The sequence below is a fragment of the Martes martes genome (assembly GCF_963455335.1).
Source record: "Martes martes genome assembly, chromosome: 17".
Lineage (NCBI taxonomy): Eukaryota > Metazoa > Chordata > Mammalia > Carnivora > Mustelidae > Martes > Martes martes.
In genome coordinates this window covers 4,815,856-4,828,273 of record NC_137905.1, presented here as the reverse complement: position 1 = coordinate 4,828,273, position 12,418 = coordinate 4,815,856, and the positions used below count along the sequence as shown (strand labels likewise).

Genomic DNA, 12,418 nt, shown 5'->3' with positions numbered 1-12,418 from the left:
CTCGGGCGCTAGTGGTCGGCGGGGAAGGAAAGCAGAGCTCCGCGGCCGGGCCCGGGGGCGGTCTCGACCCCGCGGAACCGGGTGTCCGGTGTGTCCGGAGTAGGCATGCACCCCGAGGCCTCGGAGCCCGTGGTGGACGGGCCGGCGGAGCAGGGCTGCGCGCAGGAGCCGGGCGTGGAGGCGTCGGCGAGAGACCACGGGGACGCGGGCCCGCGGGGCCGCAAGGAAGGTGCAGACCGCCGGCCCGAGGGAGCCGAGGGGGGCGGTGGGCTGACCCAGCGCCACCCCGGCCCTTGCCCGCCAGCGGCAACGGTAGTCACGACGGCAGGAGCGCCCGCCCCCCGCGGTGCGCGCTCCTCCCCCACGTGGTGCGGCCAAGACACCGAGACCCGCGGAGGTCCCGGCGCTTGCTCCTCGTGCGGCCCACGGTAGAACAGACCCCGCTGGAGAGTCCGACCCGGAGCGCGGGCCCTTCCCCACACGCCCGTGCGTGTTTTGACTGTATCCCTCCACTGCTGTCACCCTGTAAGAGCAAAGGCGCTGGGGCAGGACGTCCTGGCCGAGTCCACAGTGCCCGGTCCGGTGCCTGACCCACCGTGCAGCGGGAATGAGCAGCTGGTGGTCCCGGGGTCACTGCGTGACTCCTCACCAGTCTCCCAGACAGACTTCAGCCTCTGCTCCCACTCTGGGGCCCTAAAGGAAATTGTTTAACGACCAGATAAACTACTTGATCCGTGTTTCACTTTTTAGAAAAGATCTTATTTATTTGACAGAGGTCACAAGGAGGCAGAGATGTAGGGCGGGGGCGGAGGGAGCAGGCTCCCTGCTGAGCAGAGAGCCTGAAGCTGGGCTCGATCCCTGGACCCTGGGACCATGACCTGAGCCGAAGGCAGAGGCTTAACCCACTCAGCCACCCAGGCGCCCTGTGTTTCATTTTTTGAATCCGGTCAACAAACACGGAGCTTTAACTATCCAGGCACGCCCTGTATGAAGAGCTGTAGGGAAGCCGTGTAGCTCTCTGGAAAGAGACAGGCTTTGGAGCCACTCCCGCTGGATCCAGATTACAGCTCCACAACTCGCCAGCTTTATGGCTGTCACCCCAGAGTTTAACCTCTCTGCCGGCGGCCTACTCGTCCATAGGCAGGGATCATTACAGTTAGGTTTCTGGGTTAGAGTGGGCCATTAAGCAAGGCTAGTTCTCATATTCAGATAATCATGATGTATATTGAGTCCCTCTTCTTTATTTATTCCACAGACACTTATCTGGTGCCTCTTGTGGCTGGGCATTGTGTGCGGTGGGAAATGGAAGAGTGTAAGACACACTCCCACACACAGAGCATTTAGTCTGGTTCAATAGACCACAGGAACACAGCGCCCAGCAGCCAGCGGCTCTTAGAAATTAAGTGCATTTGAACTGGCTGATTTTGATTGACCTTTAAACAAAATTAAGTGACTTTGAATGTGCTCTTTCTCTTTTTACCAAAGATATTTTCACCACTTTTGTTTCTTTTCCCGTGGCTTTTCTTTTGGGCGTTTTTAAAAAGGAAGAGGGAACATTTTGACAACCACCCATGTGTCATCACTAAGAATTGAAAATGATGAACATTTTATCATTTTTACTTAAGTCTTTTTTTTTAGATTTTATTTATTTGACAGACAAGGATCACAAGTAGGCAGAGAGGCAGGCGGCCCGGGGTGGGGGGCAGGGGAAGCAGGTTCCCGGCTGAGTAGGGAGCCCCATGCGGGGCTCCATCCCAAGACCCTGGGATCATGACCCGAGCCGAAGGCAGAGGCTCAACCCACTGAGCCACCTAGGTGCCCCAAGTCTTTTTTTTAAATTGAAGAAATAAGACATTTCAGATAAAGTTGGCGCTCCTTCCCCTAATTCTCAGTCCCATTCCCTTTTCCCTTCCCTTCTTTGGAATTTTGTGTGGATTCTTTAAATCATCTCTCTCTCTCTCTCTCTCTCTATATATATATATATATATATCTCTTTCTCTCTCTCTCCCCCTCCCTCCTGCACATGCTCTCCCCCCCATACATATACATCTATAAAATATGTCCTTAAACAATATATAACACATTGGTTTGTATGTTTTTAACTTACATAAATGGTACCCTGTGCTTATTATGAAACTTGCTTTATCATCTCATACATGTTTCTGAGAATTTCTGCATTTATTAATGTAGCTCTGATGTATTCTTCTCCAAGGCAGAATCCTAACCCATTGTTTAACCAGTCACAATGGGTAGACGTTTGCACTGTTGACAGTCTTTGGTGTTAAAAGTGATGCAATGATGAATATCTTTGTACATGTGTCCTTGTGCCCCTGTACCCAAGACTTTTTATTTATTTATTTTTTATTTATTTAATAATTATTTATTTATCTATTTATTTGTTAGACAGCGAGAGAGGGAACACAGCAGTGGGAATGGAGAGGGAGAAGCAGGCCTCCCAGCAGAGCAGGGAGCCCGATGTGGGGCCCGATTCCAGGACTCCGGGACCACGACCCGAGCTGAAGGCAGACGCTTAATGAATGAGCCACCTAGGTGCCCCCAAGTACCTGAGCGTTCAGAGAGGACCTGCCCAGAACTGATGTTTCCACGGTCCTTACGAATGCTTTACACACTGTCACACACTTAAAGAGTACTCCTGGTCCATACTAAAAGCAGACATTTATTAATCAAGTTGAAAGTGGGCAAACTTTCTATACATCCCTTCATCTCTGTAGAGCAAATCTCTTCTTTTACAGAAGTTAATGATCCGAAGGAAATATGTATGGGTCCTTCTGCCACGTCCTACCCAAGTGAGCAGAAACAGAGCGGTGACAGCAGGTCGGACAGTCGCTTCACACACCAGAGAGATGACAAGGAAGACTGTGGCCCCAGGTATGTGGGCACGTTGCTGCCAATTAAATACACATTTACTGAGGAAGGTAGATGATGTCATCACCTCTTTGTATAGATAAGGAAATTGAGGCTCTCAGAGATTAAACAGTTGCCCTAGTGTCTGAGAATCAGTATCAGAGTCAGAACAGCTCTGCCTCTATGACACAGCTAACCACAACGTATTAAACTTTAATGCCAGGCCTGGAGAGAGAAACATCGGTAGTTCTTGATGACACTATTAAAAGTATTTTTATTAGAACATACATTGCAATTTTTAAGAATGCTGAAAGTAATGATATTGGATGAGGCCCTGAAAGGCATGCAAAAAAAGAATTTAAAATAGTTTACCAGGCCAAAAAAAAAAGAAGTTATTCGTCATGTAGGCTATTTTGAATTTTAAGGAAGAAATGGGTGTGGTAGAGAAGTTTTGGAATATATTTCACAACTGACAAATTGCGATCAATTTCTTGTTCACTTAACAGAATGACTAAAAGTTTTCTGCAAAGACTCTGCAAGCAACACAAGCTTTATATTACCCCGGCACTGAATGATACACTGTATTTACACTTTAAAGGTAAGGACCAGTAGAGGTATGTTGTGTCAGGGTGAAGGCTCTAGACGTCTACAAAATTTCTTGCTGGGATCCTCTGGAGTTCTCAAAATCCACTGAAGTAGAAATTTCAGAATTGAGTGAAGATTTGTAGAAAAGCAATCATCTTTCCTTGACATGTCTTCCCTGACTGGAGTTTATAAAGGGGGCCACCGACTCTGCAGATAGCAAGGGAGCATGTTGATATCCTTTATTTTTATTTTCTGAAGGACCTACACACATTTTTCAAGCCAGCAATCTAGTGGTGAACATTGGGCTTAGGGGGACGTGTCTTGAAAGAGGAGAGTGGTCGGTGCCTACCAGATCGGAGAAGCATGACCAGTGGCATCCGGGGGGGCCCAGGCTTGGCGTGCAGGGTCACATGGAAACCTCATCTGGGGTTTGCAGACCCGGCTAGTTCCAGCAAAGATGAAGAGGAGGGACAGCTTCCGCTGCCTCTGCGTGCAGGGTGGCGGGCCTGCTCCCTAGGTCCCTCTGTGTGGTCCTCATTTAGTCGGTGCACGTTCACCGAGAGTCCTCTGTGCTCAGTGCTGGAGATCCAGAGACGCACATGGCCAAGATGCCTTGGGTGTCCTGGGGGATGGGGCAGCCACTGTGAGACCCACGAAGGACACCAGCAGCACACACGCCTTAAAGAAACGCAAGGAATGCGATGACTCCTAACTGGTCTCCTCACCTCCACGTGGCCCCCTCCGAAATTCTGCACCCAACGTGGAGGTGTCGCAGTGCCTGGAATCACAGCAGGGTGACCCCAGGGGACCCGATATTTAACAGGAAGAAGAGGATCTCACGGGTCAGACTAAGCGGAAAGAAGGTAGAAAACTGAAACAAATTCATTATCTGGTACTGTTTCTGAGGGCCGGGACCCAGGGAGTGGCTTAGCTGGGTCATTCTGGCTCACAAGGGATACTGTAACTTTTTTTTAAAAGATTTTATTTATTTATTTGACAGACAGAGATCACAAGCAGGCAGAGAGGCAGGCAGAGAGAGAGGAGGAAGCAGGCTCCCCGCGGAGCAGAGAGCCCGATGCGGGGCTCGATCCCGGGACCCTGAGATCATGACCTGAGCCGAAGGCAGAGGCTTACCCCACTGAGCCACCCAGGTGCCCCAATACTATAACTTTTTAATTAAAACTTTTTCAGACAACAAAATAACTTTTCAAAGGCTTTGGTAATAGCAGATGAATCCTGAATTACAGACTGACGGTGAGTTACCAAAGCAAAGAGCATTTGTTTTCCTAAACTTAAATTTGGCTCCTAAAACTGAAAAATAGAACAAAACCCACAGCTGGAGGGCCCCTGGATCGCTCAGCGGTCAAGTGTCTGCCTTGGGGGCAGGTTGGTCGTGACCCCCGGGGTCCTGGGATTGAGCCCCAGGTGGGGCTCCCCCAGGTCTGGATCCCTGCTCAGCTTCTCCCTCTCCTTCTGCCACTCCCCCTGCTTGTGCGCGCTCTCGCTCTTTCTGTCAAATAAATAAAATCTGAAAAATAAAAAGAGGGAAAGACCCACAGTTGTCCTCGCTTGGGTCTTAGCCAGACCCCGTGCTCATGGCATGGCCTCCCCGGGCTGCCTCTTTCCCTGGCTTGGCCTGCTTTCCTTTGGTTCATTTGAGGCAGGTCGCCTCTCACCTCCACCCACCCCCAGCCGCGAAGGGAAGGTGGCCGCTGTGGCACTAGGCTCCACCCGATGGGGCTGGCAATTCCAGGAGACAGAAAGACTCCCTCTCTCCACTGGAGTCAGTGAAACCTCCCAGGGTTCATCCGAGTTGGCCTTGCTTGGCTAAGTGTGACCAGTGCAGACTGATTGCTGTGACTCTGATTGGCCACCCAGGGAGCCACGGTGTGTGTGTGTGGGCAGGGGGCAGTATCAGCAGACCTGGGGGAGCCCGACCTGGGGCTCAATCCCAGGACCCCATGACCTGAGCCCAAGGCAGCTCCCCAAAGAAAAGGGGCAGTGGGGGTCGCTAGAGGAAGGAGGTGTGGCTGGTGGGCTGGTAGTCAGCCACGCACAAGAGTGACCCCGAGCCTCGTGTGCGGGTGCGTGGAGGAGCGAATCCGACGCCCCACTCCTTCTCCCTAGGTTTTGGTCGCATTGAGAACCTGGAGGAGTACACGGGGCTGCGCTGCCTCTGGCTGGAGTGCAACGGAATACAGAAGATCGAGAACCTGGACGCCCAGACCGAACTGCGCTGCCTCTTCTTACAAGTGAATTTGCTCCATAAAATTGAGAACTTAGAACCTCTGCAGAACCTGGACGCTCTTAACCTGAGCAACAACTACATCAAGACCATTGAAAACCTCTGTAAGATGACGCGCGAGGGGTCTGGATGCCCTTGGGCCCACTGCGTTCCCGGGGGGGGGGGGGTTCTGAAAGGTGTCTAGATCCCCATCGCTCACTTCCGCTGACCTCACCTTGCAGCCTGTCTGCCGGTCCTGAACACGCTCCAGATGGCCCACAATCACTTGGAGACCGTGGAAGACATTCAGCATCTAAAGGAGTGCTTGAAACTCTGCGTCCTTGACCTTTCCCACAATAAGCTGAGCGATCCGGAAATCCTGAGCGTCCTGGAGAGCATGCCTGATTTGGTAAAACGTGCATTCCTTAGAGACCCGATCTCTTTAGAGACCTCCCGCTCCCCTCTTCTCCTCCCCTTCGTCCTTCGTCCTTCATCCCCGCCTGTGCTCTTGGGGTCTCTAGCTGGAGATACTGTGTCATTCCACTCACAGATCTCAGACCCATAAGCACTTCTTATGGGGTCCTGATGGGTCCCCCTCCCCTTAATCTGTCAAGGAATCCAGTTCCTCTCTCAGAACTCTGCCACATTCTGGATTTGGCTGATGGCCTCCTCGTGGCGTCCTGTAGCCCATTCTGTTCAGACCCGTATTTCTTGGGCAATGCCTGCGGAGCCGAGGCGTGTTCATTTCATTGTTTTCCTGGGAGGGGGGTCGCTGCGCCCCATCACAGGGCCTGTGAAGTCTGCTTGCCTCCCTCGTTTATAACTCAAACACAGCCAGTTGGGGGCTCTGGGGTCGCCCCCCTGCTGCGGCCAAGATAGAGCTCCCTCCCTCCATCTCCACTCTGGAGCGTGAGCCATTCCTTCAGGAGCCACGTGGTGGCCACTGTCCAGCCCTCCTGTTCCTGCCTCATTTTTTAGCTGGAGCACTTCTCCCACGAGGAACTCCCTCGTCTCCTAGTGGTTCCCCAATATATAGTTCATACAGAAAGTTTTGGTTCTTTCTTTTTCATTCATGGATTTTCAGAGAAAGGAGCCAAGCCCTAGCAACCACTAATGGTGACAAGGGACGGTTTTTCCTTCCATGGTGTCGTCATGAACTCACGGGTTTATGTCTGCCGTATTTGATAGGACGTAACCCTTGGTGTCATTCTAATTTTGGATATTTAGACAGTCCCATCTTCCGACCTGTGGCCAACCTCGTCCTGTGGGCCCCTTGATGGCTTCCTTGCTTTCCCGTGTGCCCGTATTGTCATGTGCTCTGGGGAACATATTAAAAATAGAACCCCAAAACCCCGAGTTCACTGTTTACTGATTAGAGTCCACACTATGTAAGGAAAAAATGAGTCCATTTTAAGAAAAATAGTAAGGAAAGCATAGTTCAGGAACAAATTTCTAGTAGATCAAAAGCAGGACTAGTTAGAATTGCCAGCACACAGCCATCAAAGAAAGCTGTATCATATAATACTTTTTTATTTTCTTTTCGTTTAACTGCTGTAATGAAGTACCAGCGACTGGGTGGCTTTAACAAATTTGTTTGTTTATTTGGAGAAATCGTTATTTTGGAGAATTTTGTTGAAATTGTTTATTTGGAGAATTGTTATTATTGGAGAAATTTATTTTCTCCTGACTCTAGAGGGTAGAAGTGGTCCGGGATCAAAGTGTCAGGGGCTGGTGGGTAGTGGTTTCTCCCGAGGCCTCCCCTGATGTCCCGTGTCCTCCCATTGTCTCCTCTATGTGTCTGTGTCCCAGTCCCCTGTTCTAAGGACACCCATCAGGCTGCACTAGGGCCTAACCCAAGGACCGCATATAATCTGATTCACCCCTTTAAAAGCCCTTTTTTTTTAAGATTTTATTTATTTATTTGAGAGAGAGACAGTGAGAGAGAGCATGAGAGGGGAGAATGTCAGAGGGAGAAGCAGACTCCCCATGGAGCCGGGAGCCACATGGGGGACTCGACCCCTGGACTCCGGGATCATGACCCGAGCCAAAGGCAGTTCCTTAACCAACTGAGCCACCCAGGTGCCCAAAGGCTCTTTCTTCAAATGCAGCCACAGTCTGAGGTGTGGGGGTTAGAAACTGGTTTAAGGACAGGTGATGCCACGCGGGTCCCAAAGACATCCGGCCAATGCACGAGCCTGGCGAGCGGGTGCCCTCCACCCTTTCCCTATCCACGCTTCCCGCCCCGCCCCCACCCCCCAGCCCCGCCCACCCTGCTGCTGTGTACCCTTTCTTAAAATTGGTCCTGGCTGGGAAGGAGAGACATCAATCAATCAGTCTGAGGTTACTGTCAGCAGAAGCGCTTGGGTGAGCAAAATAATGTCCTCGCTGAGTTGGACAGGCCTTCGGATGTGTTTTCCAAGATTGTTCTGGAAAGACACTTGAGATTTCAGGTCTGGAGTTCAAGTACAAGAAAGGGCTGCTCCGTGATCAGGACGGGTCTGACGGCCTGAAAGCAAGGACAACCTTCTGGCTTCCCTAATAAAGTCCACAGGAGGGGACGGCGGCACGGATGTCGTATTTATGGATTCTCAGAGCGCAGCACATGTAAGCTCTTTGAATCACACCCATGGTTTATTCATCAGTCTGGTTCTGCCTGTGCTTCCAGCGCGTCCTGAATTTGATGGGAAACCCCGTTATCAGGCACATCACTAATTATCGAAAGACCGTCACTGTTCGACTAAAACATTTAACGTACCTGGATGACAGACCAGTTTTCCCAAAGGACAGGTAAGGGGGAGAGAAGCCTTTGGATCACATTTTTATATGGCATTGTTGAGCACGCTTAATAGTGAACTTGTACACATCTCTGACTTGTAAGCATTTTCACACATCATTAAATATTCTTAGGAAACAAGTTTCAGGGTTACATCATTGTTCATAACAAGAAATTCCCTACTTTTGAGGACAGATTTTTTTTTTTTTCATAATCCTCTGCTAACTATCCTTGCACATAAGTCTCTTACCTCCATGTTGATTTCCATAGGGTGGGATTCTAAGAGTCGTATTATTGGATTGAAGACTGTGGTTTGAGCCTTGTTAAAGGCGCTTGTAAATATTTTCTAACCGTTTTCTAGAAAGTTTGTAACAGCTCATGACTTCACCCGATAGAGCCGTGTAAAAGAAATCTTCACTGGGTGAACTGATCAGTAGAGATTGTGTCTCCTCTTATTTTGGGGGTAACTGATGAAGTCCGGCGCTCTTACTGTGTTTGTCGGGCAGGCGGATCTCTTCCTCCGTGAGCCCTCCATTTGTAACTTCCCCTCAGTATCCTTTTGGAAGTCCTTTTGTTATTGGTTCGTAGGAGCTCTTTTTTTTAGGTTAAGAATATTGAGCACAGACTGCCCTGTGTGTGTTGTCGCTACTTTTATATTTACGTTTTTAATTTAGGTCACTATTCCTTCCACCTTAGAATAAAACCTCAGTAACATGGGCTGCTCGAAGGGAAGGGCAGTTTGAACTTTAAAATACACAGCATTTCAGAAACCATGCAGCTGCTAATATGTTTTTGAATTCACAAAGTTAAAGTAACAAATATCTCAAAGAGAAGGGAGAGCCTGTTCGCCAACCAGGTCAGAAAACAAGACCACCTGCTTCTGGGAAGTTGGGGCGGCAGAGAGGAGGCGCACCCAGTTCCGTGGCACCCAACCCTGGGGGCAATGGTGGGGAGACACCGAGCAGAGGCTGGGTGAGGATTTTGGAGCCCAGCCCCGCAGCCCTGAGCTCTGTTCCCTCAGATGGGCTCGCTAACCTCCCCAGCCTCATGTTCCTCATCTGGAAAGTGGGGACAATATGACCACGGGGTGCTTGTGAGTAACAGGTGAGATTTGAGAAGCACAGGGGTCAGAAGGAGTGAGCCAGTGGGAGCAGCTGCGACTAAGGACTCCGAGCCTCATCCAGGGGGACAGGAACTGGCCTCCGTGCGTAGAGCCACTCGGTTCAGGGGTTGGGCTCACCTGGGTTTGAGTCTTCATTCCTCCCATCCCTAGCGGTCCCACGCTAGCCACTCGCGGTTCTCCCTGCCTGGAGAGCTCCTCACAGGTGTTTGCATGTGTCCTCTCCCCTGTCACCTCAGGAGGCCCTCCCTGACCCAGCCCCTATCTCAGGAGCACCTTTCCCACCTGGTGTCTCTTTAACTGGATTTCGCTTCTTAGGACACATCAGCCTCTCACATACTCATTTCCTTCTTTAGGGTCTGTCTGTCCCCATAAAAAGGCAGCTGGTCTTGTCACCTCTTATGTTCCCTGCTGTATCCCCAGCCCCTGGACAGGTTCTCCCACTTCAAGTGTGCGACTCAACGGTCTCTAGTATATTCGCAGAGTTGGGCAACTAAGACCGCATCAATTCTACAATATTTTTATTGCCCCCAAAGAATAACTTTTACTTGTTAGCTGCTAGTCCTCATTCTTTCCTCTGCCAGTCCCTGTCTCTATGGGATTTTTCCTATTCTGAATGCTTCATATTGGTGGACTCATACAGCATCTGGTCTGGTGTGACCGGCTGCTTTCACTCAGCGTCATAGTGTCAAGGTTCATGCACACTGCAGCGTGTGTCTGTAACTCCTTCCAAAATAACGTCCCCAGACAGTATTCCCCTTGGACACCCCATGTTGTATTTAGCCATCAGCCGATGGACTTGGGGTTGTTTCCACTTTGGGGCTATTGTGAAGGGCACCGCTGCGGACCTTCACGAAGGCTTTCATGTGGACGTTTGTTTTCAGCTGCGTAGAGCAGACACTTGGGAGCACGGCACTGGCTGGTCGGGGAGGATTTCTTGTAGCTCTGTAGCTTCCAGGCTCTTCCAAGCTGGCGGCGTGGGCCCGTGTTCCCAGCAGCCGAGGGAGGCCACCTCCTCGCCAATGTCTGGTGGCAGCGCGTGGGATTTCAGCTGTTCTGACAGGTGTGCTGTGGTAGCTCGCTGCCGTAACCACAGTTCCCCGATGTCACAGCATCTTCAGCTGCTCTGCCATCTGCCTGCCTTCTCGGGTGAGGTGTCTAGGTCATTAGGTCATTTCCCACTTTTTTTTTTCGGTGATTTTTTTTTTTTTGAGGTTTCATTGTTGTCTGTCTGTTTTGGATATAAGCCATTTATCAGTTGTCTTACCCATGAATATTTTCTCCCAATCTGTGGCTTCTCGTTTCATTCTTTGAAATTCCCCCTATTTCTCGATCGTGTTGTTTTTGCAGTCATGAGTCATGGAAGTTCTTTGTGTATGCTCTATACACGTCACGTCCCTCCGTAGGCATATGATCGCAGACCCCATCCCTCATTCCATGGGGTACCTTTTTACTCTGTTTATGGCGTTCTTTGTGTCTCAAACATTTTGAATTTTTTTTAAGATTTTATTTATTTATTTGACAGAGAGATCACAAGTAGGCAGAGAGGCAGACAGAGAGAGAGGAGGAAGCAGGCTCCCCACTGAGTAGAGAGCCCGATGCGGGGCTTGATCCCAGGACCCCGGGATCATGACCTGAGCTGAAGGCAGAGGCTTAACCCACTGAGCCACTCAGGCGCCCCTCAAACATTTTTAATTTTGATGGAGGCCGACTTCTCTATTTTTCCTTTTATCGCTGGTGCTGTTGGCATCCCATGGAGAAGGCTCTGGAAACCACCAAGGACGGAGGTGTGCACGTAGGAACTGGTATCCTTGTGGCCACATGTCCCACGTGCCTTCAGTTTGGTTTGGGGAAATGAGCGCGTTTGGCGAGACAGTCTGTTTTGAATGTACTTTCGACCAGTGAAGATTCAGATCTCCCCACTTTCGGTTTCTTGGCTTGTCGCCCTCCACAGAGCTTGTGCGGAGGCCTGGGCCAGGGGCGGGCTTGCCGCTGAGAAAGAGGAGAGACAGCAGTGGGAGAGCCGAGAGCGGAAGAAGATCGAGGACAGCATCGAGGCGCTGGCGATGATCAAGCGGCGGGCGGAAGAGAGAAGGCGGCAGAAAGGCAGCCGGGAGGAAGGTACAGGTGTGGGACGGGAGCGGCACCCAGGGCTCCGTTTAGACTACGAGTCTGGGCTGGGGAACTTGGTCTGTCATCTAGGGGATTCATTTCCCACCTTGGATTCACACACGTTCGGATCCACGTGCCTGTGGCCTCACTCACCCGCCAAGGGCAGGGAAGAGCCGTGGCATGAACGGACAGTTTCAGTCCACTTTCAGGGACGGAAGCTCAGTCGTGTTAAAATAGCCTCCGTTTTCCCAAATAAGCGATATATTACTGTTCTTGGACTATGCTAAGAAATTACCGTAAATGTGGGGACTTGAAAAACAACCCATTTATCATCACAGCCGTGTAGCTCACAAGTCTGATGGCCGGTCTCACGGGGCTACAATCCAAGTGCAGGCAGGGCTGCGTTCCTTCTGGAAACTCCAGGGGGAATCTGTTCTTCAGTCTTTTCCAGCTTGCAGAGGAGCCCCCATCCCTAGGCCTGTGGCCCCTCCCCCACCTTCCTAGGCAGGACCTTCAAGTCTCTCTCTAGCTCTGACACCCCGCCCCCTCCCGCCCCCCTCTCTTAAGGTGTGGTGACACCGAGCCCACCGGGATAATCTAGGATCATCACCCCATCTCAGGGTCCTAATCTCATCTGCCAAGTCCCTTTTACTACATGAGGTCACATGATGACAGGTTCTGGGATTAGCAGGCAGACGCCTTTGTGGGGCCATTATTCCGTCTACCACAAAGGAACATC

The 12,418-nt window shown here is 50.7% G+C and overlaps 1 protein-coding gene across 1 annotated transcript in view; it reads left to right on the top strand.

Annotated features, from left to right (window-relative positions):
• Positions 1-105: 105 nt before the first annotated feature.
• Positions 106-12,418, top strand: part of DNAAF1 (dynein axonemal assembly factor 1) — a gene marked incomplete at both ends in the record, with an annotated part of 21,794 nt that continues 9,481 nt past the window's right edge. Inside the window, 7 exons of the mRNA XM_080828016.1 lie at positions 106-229; positions 2,754-2,889; positions 3,372-3,463; positions 5,578-5,799; positions 5,917-6,083; positions 8,340-8,461; positions 11,522-11,688. Coding sequence (XP_080684142.1) covers positions 106-229; positions 2,754-2,889; positions 3,372-3,463; positions 5,578-5,799; positions 5,917-6,083; positions 8,340-8,461; positions 11,522-11,688 — 1,030 coding nt within the window. The remainder of the gene's footprint in view (positions 230-2,753; positions 2,890-3,371; positions 3,464-5,577; positions 5,800-5,916; positions 6,084-8,339; positions 8,462-11,521; positions 11,689-12,418) is intronic.